Source organism: Crinia signifera, chromosome 11, assembly GCF_055691185.1.
Source record: "Crinia signifera chromosome 11, ASM5569118v1, whole genome shotgun sequence".
NCBI classification, from domain to species: domain Eukaryota; kingdom Metazoa; phylum Chordata; class Amphibia; order Anura; family Myobatrachidae; genus Crinia; species Crinia signifera.
The window spans coordinates 68,587,853-68,609,296 of NC_139227.1; the positions used below are offsets into that span (position 1 = coordinate 68,587,853).

The 21,444-nt window shown below is 48.3% G+C and overlaps 1 protein-coding gene across 1 annotated transcript in view; it reads left to right on the top strand.

The window, feature by feature from the left end:
- Positions 1-21,444, top strand: part of EML3 (EMAP like 3) — an 89,411-nt gene that overhangs the window by 18,455 nt on the left and 49,512 nt on the right. The window contains exons 3-4 of the mRNA XM_083164814.1: positions 12,579-12,648; positions 15,522-15,800. Coding sequence (XP_083020940.1) covers positions 12,579-12,648; positions 15,522-15,800 — 349 coding nt within the window. The remainder of the gene's footprint in view (positions 1-12,578; positions 12,649-15,521; positions 15,801-21,444) is intronic.

Sequence of the window (21,444 nt, forward strand, 5' to 3'; positions counted from 1 at the left end):
ACCCCGGGGACGCTCTCTACTGCATCATCTGCTGGACCCGGCAGGAGCTGACTGGTTTGCCTGGCAACAGGAGATGGCATCAGGGAGATGAAGAGCAGGGGCAGCAGGCGCTGGGGAGATGGAGAGCCTGGAGCAGGGCAACAGGAGAACTGCCGATGTTTGTGAGAACGAGACCTGTCTCCTCCCCTACCCTCTCCTCACCCTGATCACCTCACCCCATCACCTCATCTCACCTTCGTCAAGTCACCCTGTCGCCCCATCACACTCCCTGTCACATCACCCCATCGCATTGTCACCTTACCCGCTCTCACCCCCTATGGCCTCACCCCTTCCCCTCACCTCACCCCCTATCAGATTGTCCCCTCTCATCCCCGTCACCTCACCTCCTTTCACCTCCCCATCACCTTATCCTTATCGCCCCACCCCCTCTTGCCTCCTTCAACTAACCCCCTCATGCCCCTCTTGCCCACCCCGTCAGCTCAACCCTCTCTTCCCCACATCCTGCCTCCTTCCTTTTTTGTTGCTCTCCCATGCTCTCTCTCTCCTCCAACCCTTGTGTGTCATCCTGTCTCTCCTTCCCCTCATCTTGCCCCATCACCTCATCTACTGTCGCCTCACCCCCTTTTTCCCCATCACCTCACAACCTCTTGCCTTCAGTCACTTCCACACCTCAACCCTCTCTCTTTTTCTCCCTCCCCATCCCTCTTTATGCCCCCAACCTCTGTCTGTCACCCTCTCTTCCCTGCTTTTTCTTTTTTTTCTCTCTTCCCTGCTCTCTCTCCCTCCCTCCTTTCCCCCTTTCTTCTCTTTCTCCCTCCCCCACTCTTCCCCCTGCCCCTTCTCTTTATCTCTCTCTTTCTCCTCCCAGCAGCAGGGGACACTGCAGTCTACACGTGTGGGATAGTGTGGGTGCATTGGAGGAGTCGGCACTTTAAGAAATTTGAATACAGCTGGCTCCTCCCCCCGCTATCCCCCAGCAGACTCCAGTCTTAGAAAAAGTGCCCGGAGGAGTCGGACTCCCGGGCTATGTCTCCTAAGGAGACTAGGATTTTTGTTTCCTTTTTATTTATTTTTTATTTATACTTGGACACAGACAGGCTGGGAATGCCTGTCTGCGACGTGGGACCCTGGAGGGACATGGTCGGGCCTGCATGCAGCCTCCCTCCACTGTCCAGCCACCGGAGCCTCCGTTCCGGGGACCCGCCCGCAGCTGCATGCGGTGTGCGTCACGGGTCCTGGGCTATCTCCCCCGAACTCCAGGGACGCCGGTGACAAGTAAGGGCGCTGTGCGCCAGACAGGGGGCGGCCATTAAGCGCGATGGTCGGTGGCAGAGAGAGAGCTGAGTCGCGGTGGTGACGTCAGCGCACCCTCCAGTATGCCGGCTGTTTGGGGCGGGCTTGGATTTCGCGCCTCAGCGTAAGAGAGGAGGGCGGAGCTTGCTTCTCTCTCTTCTCTCTGAGCTTTTGAGCTGTGAGGTGGCTTTTTGCGGTGCTCTCTCTCTCTGCAGTTTGCTGTACAAAACGGGACCTCTGTTACCTGTGCAGCTCAGCGCTCCCCAGCAGACTACAGGGACACTGTAAGTCTTAAGGGGTACATTACACACACAAGAATCGGGGGTTATTAATTGGCTCCTCTTCCCCTGTAACTTGCCAGACTTCAGGGCTACTTTACTGGGTATTTCCCTGCTGTTGGGCTGTATTTTGGGGTGTTTCTTGTGTGACTGGTGTTGTGTGTCTGTCAGTATTGTTACATTTACTGGGCAGGATGGCAGGAAAAGCAACTTCATCTAAGGCTGCTTTGAAGGTTTATTCCTGCAAGAGCTGTAAGCAGCAATACACACAACATGTTAGAGGGTGTTCCCTCTGTGAGATTTGCTATAAGGCTTCTCAAATTACTGCTGCTCCTGCAGCACCTGTGCAGGCAGCTGCTGTTTCCTCAGAGGTGCTGCAATCATTGCTGTCTAATCTGAATGCTGAAATGGCTGCCTCTAGGAAGGATAGAGAGGTGTTTCAGACTCAGCTTTCTAGATTGACCTCTGCAGAGCCTGCTTGGGCTCAATCCTTAATTCAGTCAGTGGACTCTTTAACTCAGTCTATGGCAGGTCCTGCTAAGAGACCTTCGGCTGCTGCTGTAATTAAAAGAAAGGCTATGCCCTCTCTGTTTTTGGCTGATGATTCAGACCATGAGGATTATATTATAGAGGAAGGAGAGGTTCTTCCCCCTGTGGAGGATATCCAACCCTTGGATGTAGGGGAGGATGAATCACAGGGTGTGGAGGGGCTTATTAGAGCTGTTAGGTCCACTCTGAAATTAGAGCAGCCTGAGGTTACTCCCCAGGTGTCCATTTTTGGACGCTCTCAAAGACAGGAGTTGTGTTTTCCGGATTCGGAGGAATTAGACTCTCCTCTCCTCTCTATATGGAAATGTCCGGATAGGAAATTCCAGGTGTCAGCTCGCCTAAGGACACTATATCCTTTCTCTCCTGAATCCAGGGCCAAGTGGGAGACTCCTCCCACTCCGGATATCTCGCTATCCAGGCTATCTAAGCGAGCCACTCTGCCTGTCCCCGGGGTGGCCTCTTTGAAAGAGGCGCAGGATAGGCGTTTAGATTGCTCACTAAAGACCATTTATTCCACGGTAGGGGTCCTTTTGCGTCCTGCTTTGGCCTCTGCTTGGGTGGCCAGGGCTATGGAGCAATGGGCTGCTGAGCTTGTGGCTGGTCGGGAGCAAAATATGCCTGTGGCAGATTTGTTGCCTATGGCGGAAGGCATCAGGGATGCTTCAACTTACATAGGTGAGGCAGCGGCAGACATTTCGACTCTAGGAGCCAGAATTTCTGCGTCAGCTGTGGTGGCCAGACGGTCGGTCTGGTTGAGGTCATGGCAGGCTGAGGCTGAAATTAAAAAAGCCGTTGAAGCCTTGCCGTTCACAGGGGATATGCTTTTCGGGCCAGAGCTCGATAAGCTTATCTCCCAGGCCACGGGGGGTAAGTCTACATTCTTACCTACAGCCGCTCCTCCACCTAAGAGGCGGTCCCTCACTCAGTCCTTTCGGTCCTTTCAAGGCTCCTCGGCCTTTAGAGGCAGGCCCAGAGGAGGTTTTACGGCCTTTAGAGGTCGCAGAGGTAGAGGGGCGGGAACAGCAGCGGCCGCTGCTGCCCCAGCACGTCGCCAGGAGCCCAAGGCTTCCGACAAGACCGTGGCATGACGGTCTTCCGGCTCTAGTGGGAGAGTCCAGGGTGGGCGCTCGTCTGTTGCTGTTCCCTCAGGTTTGGAAGACTCACTGCAGGGACGAGTGGGTCTTGCAAATTATTACACAGGGATACAGACTTCAATTTTCAGCGCCACCTCCAGTAAGATTCTTTCCAATGGGCCTTCCAAAGCTGGATCAGACAAGAAAGGCCTTACAGGATTCAGTTCAAAAGCTTTTGGACGCTTCTGTAATAATACCGGTGCCAGAACATCAGAGGGGACAGGGGTTTTACTCCAATGTGTTCGTAGTCCCCAAACCGGACGGCTCCGTAAGGCCTATCCTAAACCTCAAGGATTTAAATCAATACATCTGTTACAACAGGTTCAAGATGGAGTCCATACGGTCCGTGATTGCATCACTGGAACCGGGAGAATATCTTATGTCGTTAGACATAAAGGACGCCTATTTGCACGTCCCTATTTGGGAACCTCACCAGAGGTTTCTAAGGTTCGCAATGCAGGCTTCTCATTTCCAGTTCAGGGCTCTGCCCTTCGGTCTGTCGTCCGCTCCCAGGGTCTTTACCAAGATCATGGCCTGCATGGTGGCGGTACTCAGGTTACAGGGGATAACGATCATCCCGTACCTGGACGATCTCTTGATAAAGGCTTCTTCTCAGGACAAATTGATAGCAGACGCTCTGGCCACATGTTCTTTTCTGGTCCAAAATGGTTGGATCTTGAACTTCGGCAAATCTCAGCTCAATCCAACACAGAGGCTTCAATTTCTGGGCCTTATTCTGGATACGGCGCAGGAGGCGGTATTTCTTCCAATGGACAAGATCGCGGCGCTGCAGTCAAAGGTACGACAGGTCCTAGCTCCCGGCAGAGTTTTGATCCTGTTGTGCACCAAGATGCTGGGGATGATGGTAGCCTCTTTCGAGGCCATCTCGTACGGCAGATTTCATACCAGAACGTTCCAATGGAACCTACTGTCACAGTGGTCAGGGTCGCATCTACAGATACACGGGAAGATTACCCTGTCAAGAGCAGCTCGTCAGTCACTTCAATGGTGGCTTCACACTCCCAATTTACTCCAGGGCCGGAGTTTCAGTCCATGCAGTTGGACGATACTGACCACCGACGCCAGCCTCAGGGGCTGGGGAGCTTTTGTTCTCAACCAGACTTTTCAGGGGCGGTGGTCGGCCCAGGAGGCAAGTCTTCCGATAAATGTCCTGGAATTAAGAGCAATCAGATTGGCTTTGGGTCAGGCACACAACTTGCTCAGGGGACGTCCGGTAAGAGTCCAGTTGGACAATGCGACTGCGGTCGCATACATAAATCGACAGGGAGGAACCAAAAGTCGTGCGGCCATGCGCGAGGTGCGTCCTATCTTGGAATGGGCCGAGGCGTTTGTCCCCCGATTCTCTGCGGTGTATCTGCCGGGCGTGGAGAATTGGCAGGCGGATTATCTGAGCAGACAGGACTTCCACCCGGGAGAGTGGGCCCTTCATCCGGAGGTTTTTCATCAGTTGACGGTCCGGTGGGGCATGCCTCAGATGGATTTGATGGCCTCCAGGTTGAATCGGAAGGTACCTCGGTATTGTGCCAGGTCTCGGGATCCGGAAGCTCTGGCGGGGGATGCATTCTCCATCCCATGGGATTTCCAGCTGATATATGCGTTTCCACTCATAGCAAGAGTGCTCAAGCGCATAAAAAGAGGGTCCGCTTCAGTAATTCTGATTGCCCCGGACTGGCCGAGACGGGCCTGGTATTCGGACCTCAAGCTTCTTCAAGCGGATGTGCAGTGGCGTCTCCCACTCAGACAGGATCTTCTACAACAAGGACCATTCATCTACCCCGGCTTAGAGTCTCTACGTTTAACGGCGTGGCTGTTGAAGCCGACTTGTTAAGGAGACGTGGAATACTGCAGTCTGTAGTTCCAACTATGCTGAAGGCTAGGAAGGAGGTGACCGCTTCTCATTATCACAGGATTTGGAAATCCTACATAGCCTGGTGCGAAGCTAGATCAGTACCAAGGGCAGTGTTTCATCTTTCCCGTTTGTTGGAGTTCTTACAATCGGGTTTAGAGAAGGGTCTCAGACTGGCGTCTTTGAAGGTCCAGGTGTCTGCCCTATCGGTGTTTTTTCACAGAAGGCTGGCTCTAATTCCGGAGGTACAGACCTTCTTAAAAGGGGTTGTTCGTATACAGTCTCCCTTCGTTCCGCCTTCAGAGCCATGGGATTTGGAGTTGGTTCTGAAATTCCTAAGATCTGATACTTTTGAGCCCTTAGATTCGGTGGATCTAAGGTTCTTGACGTGGAAGACGGTCATGTTGATGGCGCTGGCTTCGGCCCGCAGGGTGTCGGAGCTTGGGGCTCTTTCCTGTCGTTCCCCGTTTCTAGTTTTCCACAAGGACAGGGCGGAACTCAGAACTCGCCAGGGTTTCATGTTGATGGCGCTGGCTTCGGCCCGCAGGGTGTCGGAGCTTGGGGCTCTTTCCTGTCGTTCCCCGTTTCTGGTTTTCCACAAGGACAGGGCGGAACTCAGAACTCGCCAGGGTTTCATGTTGATGGCGCTGGCTTCGGCCCGCAGGGTGTCGGAGCTTGGGGCTCTTTCCTGTCGTTCCCCGTTTCTGGTTTTCCACAAGGACAGGGCGGAACTCAGAACTCGCCAGGGTTTCCTTCCGAAGGTGGTTTCGGCGTTCCACGTGAACCAGCCTATTGTGGTTCCAGCCCTTTCACGAGATATGAAGTCCTTGGACGTGGTGCGCGCTCTGCGTATCTACGTTTCCAGAACGGCATCGTGGAGAAAGACGGATAGTCTTTTCGTGTTGTATGGAGCAGGAAAGAAGGGTTGGCCGGCGTCCAAGCAGACGCTGGCTAGGTGGTTGTGCCTCACAATCAAGGAGGCCTACGCTAGGGCTAACCAAGTCCTTCCTTTAGGGATTTCCGCCCATTCAACAAGGGCCGTAAGCACTTCGTGGGCTGCGGCCAGAGGTGTTTCGCTCACACAAGTTTGTAGGGCGGCCACTTGGGTGGGTGCTAGCACCTTCGCCAAGTTCTATAAGTTTGACAGCTTTGCCAGTGAGGAGGCATCATTCGGCAGAGCTGTTTTGCAGGATTCTCAGCGCTCTCCCTCCCGGGTTTAGTGCTTTGGTACTATCCCACACGTGTAGACTGCAGTGTCCCCTGCTGCTGGGAGGAGAAATAAGGAATTTGGTACTTACCGGTAATTCCCTTTCTCCGAGGCAGCAGGGGACACTGCACGCCCTCCCAGCGCTTTATTCCTGCCATCTTACAAGTTGTTTTACTTTAACATTGAATGTTTGCCGATTGCAAGTTGTGAGTTCTTGTTATGAGTTATTCTTGCTAATCTTTTCTCTTCTGCAAAGTGTCTCCTCTGTTCCAGGGATCGAGCCCTGGCCCCTATCCTCTCTCGGTCACAGTTTCTAAGGGCTGTTTCACACAGTACGGTTCCTGCCGCACGGTGAAATCCCGTACGGCCAGGGAGCCGCGCCGCACTCAGAATTTTATAATGGCAGGGATGGCCACAGCCCGGCAGCCGTCCCTTCCAGTGGGGGGATCCGGCTGCAGCCGTGCGGCTGGGCCGTGGCCGTCCCGTGTGAATGGACACAATAGTGTCCATTCACAACTGCTGAGTGCGGCACGGCTCCCTGGCCGTACGGGATTTCACCGTGCGGCAGGAACCGTACTGTGTGAAACAGCCCTAAGACTGGAGTCTGCTGGGGGATAGCGGGGGGAGGAGCCAGCTGTATTCAAATTTCTTAAAGTGCCGACTCCTCCAATGCACCCACACTATCCCACACGTGTAGACTGCAGTGTCCCCTGCTGCCTCGGAGAAAGGGAATTACCGGTAAGTACCAAATTCCTTATTTCTCTCTGCCCCAGTCTCGCAAATGCTTAATATGTGATGTTACCCAGAAGTATGTCTGTAAATGACATCATTTACAAACATATGGCTGGTACACACTGGCTGTATTACACTACGGGCATACATGCAGATGCCATCAGTGAGACTAACGATGTTGGCATCCCGAAGGTGGAAATCCCGACAGGAGTCAAGCAAGTATGCTTTCCCTACCCATGCCTCCATTGACCCTAACCTTCCATCCATCAGCCAACCCCCCACAGCCTGACCAGGTATCCATATCCATTCCCACTGAAGTTATAGCAACCTGGAAACTGAAGTCTGTATGGAACTCAGAGCAAGGCTGAGAGAAACTCTGAGAACACTGCAGGACAAGAGGTCCTTAAATCAGATCCTAACAAAAAGAAATGTAAATGCCTTCAGCTGTGCATTTTTAAAGATATCCTGAAAGCATGAATATACTAGGTACACACTGGCCAATATATTGGCCGTTCGATTTAGTGGTCGATATATCGATGGACCATCTGCCAGTGTACCAGCGATATGTTTGTGAACAACATCTTTCGCATAGGCTGTGCAACACAGCCGATGGCTGATTTATATCTAAAAATATATTGGCACTTCGTACTGTGTGTACAGGCAATTTCCTCGTACACTCGCTTCAGGAACAGGTGGACTTCTGAGCGGGCACATCTAAATGCTTCCGCACAGTTGTGACTTCAGTCATAACAAATCGGGCTGAGTGTATGGAGAACACACTGCCCGATCTGACCAGAGATATAACTGCAGATCAGTTGATCTGCAGATATATCTATTAGTGTGTACCAAGCCTTAGAGGAATCGAGTTGAAAATCCATGATATTTATATAACCTTGTTTAGCAGAAGCATCTTTTATCTGCACTTCCAGCTGTCACTATGTTCGGGTTCGTCCAGATTTGCACATCTGGAATAAGCAATTTTCAGCCATCCTTCTTTGCAACATTTCTTGAATTCCATTAGGTTGGTTGGGAACCGTTGCTGAACAGGCATTTTCAGATTCATCCATGGATTCTTGTTACGATTCGCTTTGACTAGCATCATTGATTTGTTTTGTAGTATTTGAGCTACTCCAAAGTGGCCATTTGATGTAAGCTTTGGGCTTTTTTTTTGTTGTTGTGATATAAATCCAACATTTCTTGCGGACAGAAATGGATTTTCACCCACACTCCTATTTTTGTACTTTGTGACCTATATTTTGACAAGTTTTCCTTCCTCTTGTGCACATCTTGAAGCTACCAGGAAGCATGTGCCTTGGATGTTGTATCACATGTATAGCACCAAGCTATGAGGTAAAAATTGTCACACCTAGGGGCAAATGTAATGGGCTCAGGGTTGCCGGAGGAATGGGATTTTGTCCGTTAATGGCCTTATTTTTAGAGTGCCAATCCTTTTCAAGCCAAAACCAGTGTTTACCATGTAATTGATTAGCACTTTAAAAAATACAACCAATTTCATACGATATCCCTGACCTCAGACAATTTCGACCCTATTACATTTACCCACTGCTCTCATCAGACCATATAAGATCCCTCCACTGTCTAGGAAACTCTTTTTCTTCAACCATGTTTTTATTTTTAACATTCACTAATTAAGTGTGGAACTCCTCAAAAATGTGTGTCTATATTTGGAAATGAGCTAGAACATTTTAGTTGTGCAAAGGTCAACTCTTAAAAACTGTATGTTTCTTTTGTAGACAATGGGTTGAACATAGTCGGCTGACTGTAAGTCTCAGAGTCCGTTCGGGATGCCCACTGAACTTTGAGGTTTTTTATAAAGGGGCAGTAGCCATTGTAGGTCCCCATGTACTCAGAGTGCCTCACTTCCTTTCACCTCACCACCTCTCACTGCAGAATGGCGCGGGAGCAGGAGAGCATGCCGTTTCTGGTGAGGCCGGGACCTGCCTCCACCTCACCTTCAGTCATCTGACCACTCTCGCCCGCTGTCGACTCACCCCCTCTCTTCCCTTCATTGATACACCCCCTCTTGCCGCCGTCACCTCACCCCCCTCTTGCCTTCACCCCATCACTTTACCTCCTCTCGCCCCCCCTCCTCTCGCCCCCATGACCTCATACCGTGTCACCTTACACCATGTCACTTCCACCCATCTCGCCCCCAACCCATTTGTTTCCCTGATATAAACAGCGGGTACGTCATGTGTGTATGGACCTTATCTTTCCTCCAATCCTCCCCTCCTCTTTCCCCACGCTTAGCCTCTCTTTCTTTCCTCTTTCCTCCCTCTCTCTTTCTCCCTCCCCCCTCTCTCTCTCTACCTGGCACTGTCTCTCTCTGGCTCTAACCCCTTTCCCTAAAACACTTACACACACACTCTCTCATTCTCTCTCTTTTCCTGACACAGTGGGGGGTGGGGGGGGGGTGGTGGAGTAGCTCAACAGCATAATATGTGATGGGATTCAAAAACAGTGGAGTAGGAGCCATCGTGAGGGTTCCCCAGGAGCGCGATCACTGTCTGTCTAAAGTCATACATGGATTTGTATCATCACTCCTAGACCACTACAGTGCACTCTTCCTTGTTTTCTTGTACAAAGCATTGCACAGGTTGTAGCTGCTACAAAATGCAGCTGCCAAGCTATTAACTAACCAGCCCCATTCAAGCCACATAACACCTAGTTTTTGCTCCCTCCACTTTTTGTCTGTAAGATGGGGAATCATTTTAAATTGGTTTACTGACTTTCAGAGCCCTACATGACGAGGGTCTAAGGTACCGAGGCAGATTCTGGTCCCTTACTATGATCTGTATATGTAAGACTTTTGGCAGTACCTAGAATCTACCTGAATGCCTGTAAGGGGGTGAAACATCAGCTTTATGGTTCCAAAATATGGAACTCTTCCCCACACAGTTCTAGAAGTCTCCACTGTACAATCCTTTTAAAATAGACGCAAGACTTTCCTGTTCCCAGGTGTGGCACTGGTACACCGTTGTGGATGGTAAAGTATGAAAAGTTAAAAAAGGAACCTTTCTAAAACAACTACCATGTTGGCCTATTAATGTGTAAACCATTGACATGTCAAACATTTGACGATGTTGATCTTTTGACCATGTCAACCAATGGTGTTTACCTAATTACTTTTGACAGTCCAGGCATTCCCAACCATGGTCCTCCAGGCACACTTAAGCTGGCCATACATCAGAAAGATCGATCTTAAGATTGATTGCACTCATGATTGTGTACAATTTCCCTTGAAATCCCCAGCAGCTCTTGGTGGTTTTTGGACACACAATCTACACACAATCCATCATACAATCAGTCATACAATCCATCTGCTGCATGATTTTGTACACAAGATGTGCACACAATCTGCATACAATCCATCTTACAATCAATTGAGATTGTATGATTGGGTACAATATCTTTCTGATGTATGGCCAGCTTTACAATGCAGGTTTTAGTGATATCTAGGCTTCAGCACAGATGGTTTAATCAGAATCCCTCAGGTACTAATTAAGTCACCTGTGTTCAAGCCTGGATATCATTAAAACCTGCACTGTAAGTGTACCTTGAGGACTGTGGTTGGGAATGCCTGACCTAGTCATTAACAACTTATCATCCGGATTCCCTGTTCCATTTCTCTAATGTCTCTTGTTAAGCTTGTTTTGTATGTTGTGCTTTAAAGGCAAAGTAAAGAGAAAAGGGTTGTATAAAAAACATCTTTATTATTATTAATACTATTATTATTATTACTTTTGGTGTAGCTTCATAAAATAGGTGACTGCCTATGAATTTCTTGATCATCTGTGTTTGTAAATAATGAAGAAGAATTGTTCTAGTTATATAATACAGAGAGACAAATGTAATAGAGTATGAGAATCAGAAAGTGAGAGATTTTGGGAGCGGTCTCCCTTGTTTTTTTTTTAAGCGGCAACCATTTACACTGCAAACCATGATTTTGCCATGTAATTGATTGCTACTAAAAAAATAACGGGAAAACTCTACCAAAATCTCTCTTGTTCTGATTTCACACCTTATTACATTTAGCCCAGAGTATTAATTATGCATTTATCACTAGTAAGAATTCCCCAGATACATCCACTTGGGTTACATGGTGCAAGAAAATTAAATGTAAAATATTCCAAAGGAGGTACATATATTTTGCATAGACCATGTCTTTCATTGCTTGATAACTTTTATGTAGGCTATCAGTAGATTTTGGTGCTATGAAACCACTTCCTCAGCTGTGTGATAACACAGCATTAAAGCTGAACATCCTTATTCATTATGATTCGTTAGTTGGTGACTACTTTGTAAAAATCAGTTAATGTGGAAAGAAAGAAATGTTAATGAATCCAGTTTCCCAAACTTGAGGGGGGTGATACAGTTTACACTGACTGTTATTTCCAACGGGGAGAGAAATCATTTAATGGGTGGGCGGCGTTAAGACACTCGCTAAGCAATGAACGACCGCTGTTTAGAAAACGGTAGTGAATCAGGCCCTTGGTCCTTAAGATCACCTAACAGTACACATGCTACAGATCTCCTCTGCAGCACAAATGGAAACAATTAGCACCACCTGTGAACAGTACATCTGTGTATCACCTAGGCCAAGCATGTCTAACTATGGCCCATCATGCCTTGCCACTGTTTTGCTATTAGGGAATACTAAAACTATGGCAAGGGATGCTGGGATGTGTAGTTTCACAACAGTTGGAGGGCCAAAGTTTGGATATGTCTGACCTAGGAGATCTGGAAAACATGCACTGTAAGAGGTCATAAGCAGTGTTCCCTCTAAGCTGTGCGCGTGTGCGCGCGCACACAACTCGCCGAGCCCGCGCACAGACATTACAACTGAGCGCACAAAGGTTAAAATCTTGTTTTAGTGTGCCACGAGTTTAATAAGGTTGAAAATCACTGCTATAGTCTATATGTGTGGTGTGTGAAGTCTGTAAACATTCAAATTGCTTTATTAACTCAACAGAACTCGAAACCTAGGCCTGTATACGTTATGTGACGCACAAAAATGTACATTTCCTTCCAAAGTTGCACAGCCAATATCTTTTTCTGCACAAAGCCTTCGTAAAATTAGAGGGAACATTGGAAGGCCTGAGTTTGCCAAACACTATTAATCTGTTACTATAGAAATGAGACAAATGTAAAGGAAACATGCACAAAACATTAGGCTGATTTTGAATCAGACAGGTCTCTATGTATGGATTCAAATGTTCCTTACTAATGAGGGTTGTAGTGATTTGTTTTAAATTAATGGCTGGCACTACCTCCCATTGCAGATGCATGAATTTGCTGAAAGGAATCCCGCATTTGCATGAGTTATTACACCTAGATTTTGCAGATACCCGCAAATACAGCCCCTTTGTATCTCACACAGAATCAGCCTCACTGTATGCATTTGTGGCACATCTGTACTATGTACTAACCCCTTGAACCATTAGGCATGAATTATAATGGAAAGAGCGAACATTGATTTAGAATTTTTACTGTTTCAGGTGTCTCCTCCTCCTCATCCTCCCTGGCGCACCCTGTAAATGATGCTAGTCCAGCTTCCAAAGTCTACAGGTACTATAGTAAATAATTGTATTTTAAGCATAGGTTTGCAATGTCAAGCTTCCTTACAGTCGTCATTTTGCCAAAGTGTCTCCTCATATCAGCTAAAATTAAGTGATATAAAAAAGAGGAGCGTAAGGGGGCTTAGGCCTAATAAGTTATTTCTTATTGCAGTTGTTTGCAGCAATAAGAGTTTAAATACCTCCTAAATGCATCACTATAGGCCCACAGGGACAGGGTCAGTGTGTTTGGAGTGACAGCATCAGCGGTCTCTTCATTCCTCTATCAGGACTCCTGCAGATGCACAGTCTATTGATCACGCATTTGCGGCATTCATTGCCTGGCAGTTTCCAGGAGGCTACTATTACTTCAGAAGGCATTAGCTACAGGGGGGATACTTGATAAATTAAACAGTTTTGCAACGCCTCATAGACAGGGCCATAACCCAGGGCTGGGTACTATAGGGTGTGTATCCTAAGCAGAGGGTTATTTGGCCACACCTCCTACAAAGAAATGTTTCACCGCACACGTCAGGAGAGTGATTATTGTGCAGATGTGCACTAGAAAGAAACGTGTCTGTTACAGTACCAGAGTGTTTGCTTTGACTCTGCGTGACAACTTTTCGAAGATGTCACGGGGATGCAGGCTTGGTGGTTCTCTGTGCTCACCACAGTTTCTATTCTCCCTCTATGGGGGCCGTGGATGTCTCTATATTAACCGTCAGAATCCCAAATGTCGGGAGGTCATCCGGCACTCGGTTGAGCACCCAGTGCTAGTTTGGTGTAGCTCAGGGTTAGTTTGGTGTAGCTCAGGGTTAGTTTGGTGTAGCTCAGGGTTAGTTTGGTGTAGCTCATGAGTTGAGGCATCTTTATATAGATCAACCCATAGAAAGTCAGACTTTGTAGGTGTAAGAAGTGACTTGGTTCCATTTCAGTGTTATCTAGACTGTTGAAAGTCCAGGATTGTCTATTTAAACAATATTACACATGAATATTAATCATTTAAAACCCAGATCATATAATGCTTTAACAGAGTGGGGTCACACTAATAATAGTTAACATTTTCACATTGACGCATAGAATAACAATTGTCACAGCCATATTACTAAATCAGGGTGGAAGGCATAGGCGTGCGCACATAGTGTTAGGGGTGCACAGGCACCCCCTAAGGCTGTGCCCACCTTATAAACACCTCCCTGCCGCTAACAACCAGCAATACCTTTTACCAAAGACTTTTGCTTTTTAGAACTGTAATCTATTAAAAGAAGCGCCCATCATTCAGTTATGTGTGTTTGCATTGTTAATTGTACTGGACCATTGTCATATCACTACATACCTGCGTCATCCATATATGTTTTTGACTTTATTTGCATGAACTGTTACAGAGAGTAGTAAGAAGATTAAAAACTGACTGAAATAGGCCAAAGATTATGTTGTGGACTTTTATATTGTAGTGAGTGCCAATAGATGATGGTAGACACGCCTGATTGGTGGTGTTAAACGCACCCAATGGGTGGTGTTAGACATGCACAATAGTTGGTGCACCCCCTAATAAAATGTGCTGCGCACGCCTATGGTGGAAGGTATGGAGGAAGTTAAGGGTATATATAGCGACTCACGTGCAAAGGCAAGTACTGATACTGTAACTTGTAGGAAGTAAGTCAGCACTTATGTAACCTGTTCCCAAGTGGGCAGGCAGGACTGGGGATGATGGTGGGAAATGGGAAGCCAGGAAACAAAGCTACTCCAGTGGCAGAGATAGGTCAGGAAGAGCAAATGAGAGGAACCTGCCTGGGAGAGCTAACTATCTATAATAGAATAAGGGATGGAACCAGGTAATACTGGGATAGAGGTGGTGATTCAGGTTGGTTTCCAAAGCACATTTGGTTTGCTAATGGACAAAACCGCGTGCACTGCAGGTGGGGCTGATATAACATTTGCAGAGAGAGTTACATTTGGGTGGGGTGTGTACTTCAAACTGGTATCTATATTGTGTGTAAAATAAAGCTGCCAGTGTTTATCCTGCACAGAAACAAAATAACACCCACATCTAACTCTCTCTGCACCTGTTACATCTGCCCCACCTGCAGCACACATGGTTTTGTCTATTTGCAAATCAAACTAAATCACCCCCAGAGAGTAAGTGATCATAGGAGCTGATTAATGAGTTACGGGGAGGGGCCAATATGCTTCTACGAACAGATGAGTCATAAGTGCTCATTATAAGGTATGGATAATAGTATCACGTCTGATGGGTGAGGGAGTAAATTGTGGAGAGGTGGTGCAGTATGTATGTTGTAACAGCTTTTATCTATTAAGACCGGGGAAAAGGTGAGATTGAAATGTATTGTTACATGAACAGGAGAAGAAGAAAGGAACATTTACACTGTACTGTAGGTGTTCAATAGATCAACCACAGGCAGAAGGTTGACACATTAAAAAGGTAGACATGCATTAGGTCGACATTGTCAAATGGTCGACATGCAGCTGATCACTGAATATGGGGTGGGCGCTGACGTCATGTGACATCACACACCCCAAGCAGGCATCGATGCCAACAAAATGCTGGCCGTTCCTCTGCAGCCACCCTCTGCCTGCCCCTGGCCCTCCCCTGCCTGTGTGAACGTCACGGCTAGTGTGATACTCACTGAAGGCGTTCGCACAGGTGGTCGGCACATAAGCATGCGCAGACCCCCCACCGTCTGAATCGGCCCCATAATACTAACACATTCAACTTATGGATATTTGACATTTACAGATAATAAAACTGAAGGAGGTGAAAGGAATACTTCCTGCTATGTTTTTTAATTAACATAATGTTTTACATATAAAATTGGTTGTGCGCTGCTGATTATATAATGTATAAACACTCTGCTTTTATGACAGTGAGCCTACAGAAAATGCACAGGATTTTAGATCTCTATATATTACTGTTGGGACACAGACAGAGTGGTCTCCGGTGGAGAAAGGATCCAAAGAAAGTCTGGACACAGTGGATGGGGCAGTACTGTGTGAGAATGACTCCCTGAATGGAGAAACTGCAGATGGGATCACTGACTCTGAGGAGTCACAAGAGGTGGAGAAGGTATTCCAGAGCCCAATACCCGAAGAGGGAGGAGCCACTGTACGCGCTGTTACTGCTCTCAGACAGAACAAGAAGGAGCTGTAAGTGAAATGCTGTGCGAACTATAATATATACAACATGCCAATAGACCCAAATAAGAGCATAGATGTGCAGTAAATGGAGCATCTATGGGGTATATTCCATGTCGCTTAAGCGTGCTATGACAGTGAGCAATGCCTATTGATCATCAGTATTCAACCCACCCCTCTTCACTCGCCGTTTACACCTCGCTGTTTCTAAAAAGTGAGGTGGAAATGGCGAGTGCAGCCCTGAAAATGGCGAGGCTCACGGCTATATGCAGTAGGTTTGCTGCATTTGTGGCGCATTTGGATGTTTTGAGGAGACAATTTTTGTTAGCTGGAAGAATGCAAGTGAATAATTCAGATTCATACATTTAAACGAAAGCAAAGTGATGCAAGATATAGGGGTTTATTCAATGCGGCTGGCGAGGGGGTATGTATGGTGAGGATGGCTTGGTTTCGGCGATGATCACCGAAAAAAAGCCATCCTCCCGTCTAACCCCTTCGCCGGCCGCTCGCCGTATTCTATGTTCCGGGGGAATCCTCAACGTCCTCTGGCGAGCACAGTGAGCCTGTAGCAGCATGACAGCCGTGCTGGTGCCGGTTCTCTGATCTCCACGGCCAGAAGCCCCGGTGTTTCCATTTGTGGAAAGTACTGTACTCTGCATTTGGGCATTTATTTTTTACTATTAGAAATGAGCTGTTACATTATATGGGTTTTTTTTTTTTTTAAGTAGGGGGCGGGATGTTCTATTATAATTTATGTTGTAATAATACGTCACCTTACTTAGGGCGGAATGGCAAAACACACTGACTGCTGTTGTCCAGGAACTTGTGGACAGTTTGCCAATAAAGGTGTATGCAGTAATCACCAAAAATTATTGTGTATTTGTATGTATGTATGTATGTATGTATGTTATTATTATTATTATAATTTTATTTATAAGGCGCCACAAGTGTTTCGCAGCGCCGTACAAAGGAACAATACAGGGAAACAAAACTTGGCATAACATTGAATAAATAACAAAAATACAGTACAAATAAAGAGCGCCACAGATCAATACACATTACAGCTTGGGTACAAGTAGTGAGGACTCAATCAACATACAACTAGAGGCTTGAGGCCAATGATGGAGAGGAGTATGCAGACGAAGATGGTCACTGAGTGTTGGAGTAAAGGAGAGCTGTGAGTGAGATGTGAAGAGAAGTGGGCTTTGACAACAGGAGGGAAGAGGGCCCTACTCGGAGGAGCTTACAATCTAGTAGGAAGGGGAGACAGACAGATTACAAGAGGTGCAAGCGAGGGGGTGGTGGTTAGATAGCAGGATGTAAACAGGAAACAGGCAAGGGGTCGGAGAACCAGTTGGTTTATGCAGTGGAAGGGTACGCTTTGATGAATAGGTGAGTTTTCAGTGCCCGTTTGAAGCTTTGCAAGGTCGGGGAGAGTCTAATGGAGCGAGGGAGTGCGTTCCACTGAAGGGGTGCAGCACGGGCAAAGTCCTGTACTCTAGCATGGGAAGCAGTGATCAGGGTGGAGGAGAGACGACAGTCGTCAGCTGACCGTAGAGGGCGGGAGGGTGTATGAATGGAGATGAGGTTAGAGATATATGGAGCAATGGAATTAGAGATGGCCCTGTATGTGAGTGTGAGGTGTTTGAAGAGGATTCTGTAGGGGAATGGAAGCCAGTGCAGATTTTGTTGAAGGGGAGTAGCAGAATTAGAGCGGCGGGAGAGGAAGATAAGCCTGGCTGCAGCATTGAGGACAGATTGGAGAGGAGCTAGTTGGGATTGAGCAAGGCCGGTGAGAAGAGCATTACAGTAGTCAAGCCGTGAGATGACCAATGAGTGTATGATCAGCTTAGTTGCACTCTGTGAGAGAAAGGGCCTGATGCGAGCAATGTTGCGTAACTGGAACCGGCAAGAATGGGCCAGCGTTTGGATGTAGGGTGCAAAGGAGAGGGAGGAGTCAAGAGTGACACCCAGGCAGCGGAGTTGGGGAACAGGGGAGATGATGGTGTTGTTAACAGTGATAGAGATATTAGTAGGGGGCATAGCTCTGGGTGGGGGAAAGATAATAAGTTCGGTTTTGTCCATATTCAGCTTCAGAAATCGCTCAGACATCCAGGTAGAGATGGCAGCGAGGCAGTTGGAAACTTGAGAGAAAACAGTGGGGGACAGATCAGGAGAGGAGAGGTAGATTTGGGTGTCATCTGCATAGAGGTGATATTGGAAGCCAAAGGAGTTAATGAGTGCACCCAGAGAGGAGGTGTACAGAGAGAACAGAATGGGGCCAAGGACGGAACCCTGAGGGACCCCGACAGGAAGGATAGAAGGTGGTGAGGTAGAGCCAGAGGCAGAGACTGAGAAGGAACGGTTGAAGAGGTAAGAGGAAAACCAGTTGAAGACTGTGCCAGAGAGGCCAATGTTTTGGAGTGTGTGGAGGAGGAGAGGGTGATCCACAGTGTCAAAGGCAGCAGATAGGTCCAAAAGGATAAGCAGGGAGAAGTGACCCTTGGATTTGGCTGACAGCAGGTCATTGGTGACTTTCACTAGGGCAGTCTCAGTGGAATGAAGTGGGCGAAAGCCAGATTGAAGGGGATCTAGGATGGAGTGGTCAGACAGGTAGCTGGTGAGACGCCTGTAAACCAGCCGTTCTAGTATTTTAGAGGCAAATGGGAGAAGAGAGATAGGGCGGTAGCTTGTGGGAGATAAAGGGTCCAGGTTAGGTTTTTTAAGAATAGGCGAGACCAGAGCGTGTTTGAAGGGTGAGGGAAAGATGCCAGTAGAAAGAGATAGGTTAAAGAGGTGAGCAAGGTGGGAGCAGCCAGTGGGGGAGAGGGAACTGAGGAGACGGGAGGGGAGAGGGTCCAAGGGACAGGTAGAGGGGGGAGAGGATGAGATGAGGGAGCGGACTTCCTCAGCTGTAGTAGGGCAGAAGGATGACAGAGTGGGGTAGTTGGTAGGGGAGGATGATTGGGGTGGGTGGGCAGCAGAGGGGGTATGGAAGGAGATATCATGTCGGATTACCTCAATTTTAGAGAGGAAGAAGGAGGCAAAGTCAGTGGCAGTGAGGGATGAAGGGAGGAGGGGTGGTGCAGGGCGAAGTAGAGTGTTGAAAGTTTCAAAGAGACGTCGGGGATTGGAGGAATGGGAAGAGATGAGAGATTTGAAGAAAGATTGTTTGGTATAGGAGAGAGCAGCGCTGTAGGAGGAGAGAATAAACTTGAAATGGAGGAAGTCTTCCAGAGAGTGAGATTTCCTCCAGAGGCGTTCAGCAGAGCGTGCACATTTTTGCAAGAAACGAGTTATTTTGTTGTGCCAGGGTTGTGGTTTAGAGCGTCGAAGGGGAACAGTGTGGAGGGGGGCTACAGAGTCGAGAGCAGAGGTGAGAGAAGAGTAATAGAAAGAGGCAGCCTGGTTGGGGCAAGTCATGGTTGAGAGAGGAGAGAGGAAAGTCTCCAGGGAAGACAGGACAGTGGGGTCAAGAGACCCGAGGTTACGTCTGGTAACTGTGGGTCTGGGCAATGAGGGGAGAGGGGAGGATGAGAGGGTGAAAGAGAGCAGATTGTGGTCAGAGAGTGGGAAGGAAGAATTAGAGAAATCAGAGAGATTACAATGGTGGGTGAAGACTAGGTCAAGGGAGTGTCCGAGATTATGAGTGGGGGTGGAGGTCCATTGAGAAAGTCCAAAGGAGGTGGTAAGGTCAAGAAGGTTAGAGGAGGCAGCATTATTGATGTCAATAGGAATGTTAAAGTCACCAAGGATGATAGAGGGGAGGTCAGAGGCGAGAAAGTGTGGAAGCCACGCAGCAAAGTTATCAAGGAAAGGGGAGCAGGGGCCAGGGGGGCGGTAGATTACAGCCACAAGGAGGTGAATGGGGTAGAAGAGGCGGATAGTGTGTACCTCAAAGGTGGAGAATGTGAGGGAGGGCTCAGGTGGGATGGCGCGGAAGGTGCAGTTGGGGGAGAGGAGGATGCCCACTCCTCCACCCTGGCTGCCATCCGGTCTGACCGAGTGTGTGAAGGAGAGGCCTCCATAAGAGAGGGCAGCAGGGGAGGTAGTGTCAGATGCGGACAGCCAGGTTTCAGTGATGGCAAGAAGGTTAAAAAAGTGGGAGATAAAGAGGTCGTGGATAGTTGGGAGCTTGTTGCAGACTGATCTAGCATTCCAGAGAGCACAGGAGAAAGGAAGGGAGGGGACAGGTGAGATAGTAATTAGGTTGTGAGGGTTGTGGGTGCGTGTGAAAGGTGTAGAGGTTGAGAGGGGGTGAGACCTGATAGCAAGGACTGGTATGGGACTGGATCTAGGAGCCATATTACTGTGTAAAGTTGATCAGAGTAGTGATATAGAATGAGGTTGGAGTGGCCTAGAATGAGTAGTGAGAGGGTGATATACTGGAAGCGTGGAGAGCCTACAGGAAGTATAGTTAATGTATAAGGGAGACAGAAGCAGTGTGTGACAGCATTTAGTTCAGCATGGAGATCAGTGTCCAGGTTGTGCAGACTGTAGGTGATGATGAGGCAAGTATGTATGTATGTATGTGTGTGTGTGTGTAAAATATAATATATTTTAGGTTTTTTTTTCCCCAACAGACCGCACTAAGCTGAACCAGACGGGGATAACGCCACAGTAGGGTTGACACTCTGTGTGGAATCCCCGAGCTATCACATTAACCATGTCCACTAGCCAAGGACTGGAATTCCTTGAAAATTGTGGGGACCAAACAAAACAAAATGGGTTCCCCATCCTCAGCAATAACCCAGGGAAATGGCCTGCCTGCACCGTAGTGGTAGTGGTGGTGGGTGAGATGTTTATGGTATGTAAATATTGTTCTTAACAGGCGGCCTACAGTTCCGAGCATGCTGGCATTTGCAAAAGCACAAGTCCCAGCATGCCGGGACATAAAGGGCACACTGGCAACTGTTGTCCACCTGTAAAGAAAATATTAAAATAAGACCCCTATTGTTGAAATAGTTTATTATACAGCACCCTTCCTTGTGTTCGGCTTCCGTTAAGCTATTTTGCGTGGCTACCGCCTCCTCAGGGCTTGCGTCGTCATCTTTTTTGATGTTCACCTGGGGGTGTGTGTGTGTTTCTGTAACCTTTTCTGCATTGCCGTTGCCTCCCTATGGGCGGGATGTATTAAAATACATCGCCGCCCTTCGCGCCCCCCCCCGCCGCGATGCCGCCGCATATGTACTAACATATGCGGCTGGCATCGCGATGCGGTGACGGAGGCCCCCCGCGATACCTGTACTGTGGTCTGCGGGGGGTCTCCGTCACCTCCCAGCCGGCTTCTGCAGTTTTCACGCCGGGGACAGCTAAGCAAGCTGTCCCCGGCGCTTCCTCCTCCCCCTGCAGCCGGAAGGACGTCCGGCTGCGTTGCTAGGGGAAGGAAGGGCTTACCTTCCGGGGTCCAGGAGGACCTGCAAGAAGGTAAGCCCAAGGGAGGGGGGAAAGGGGGGGCGGCGAGGCGGCGGGGTTGTGGCGACGCGGCGGGCGGCGAAAAGAAGCCCATAGGCTTCTATAGGGTATCGCCACCCAAAGGTGGCGATACCCTGCCCTGCGGTGACGTGGCGAACGGGTTTTAGTACATAGGAAAATGCGGTAAAACGGGGGTTTTACCGCATTTTCCCTTTAGTACATCTCGCCCTATGTCTTGCGT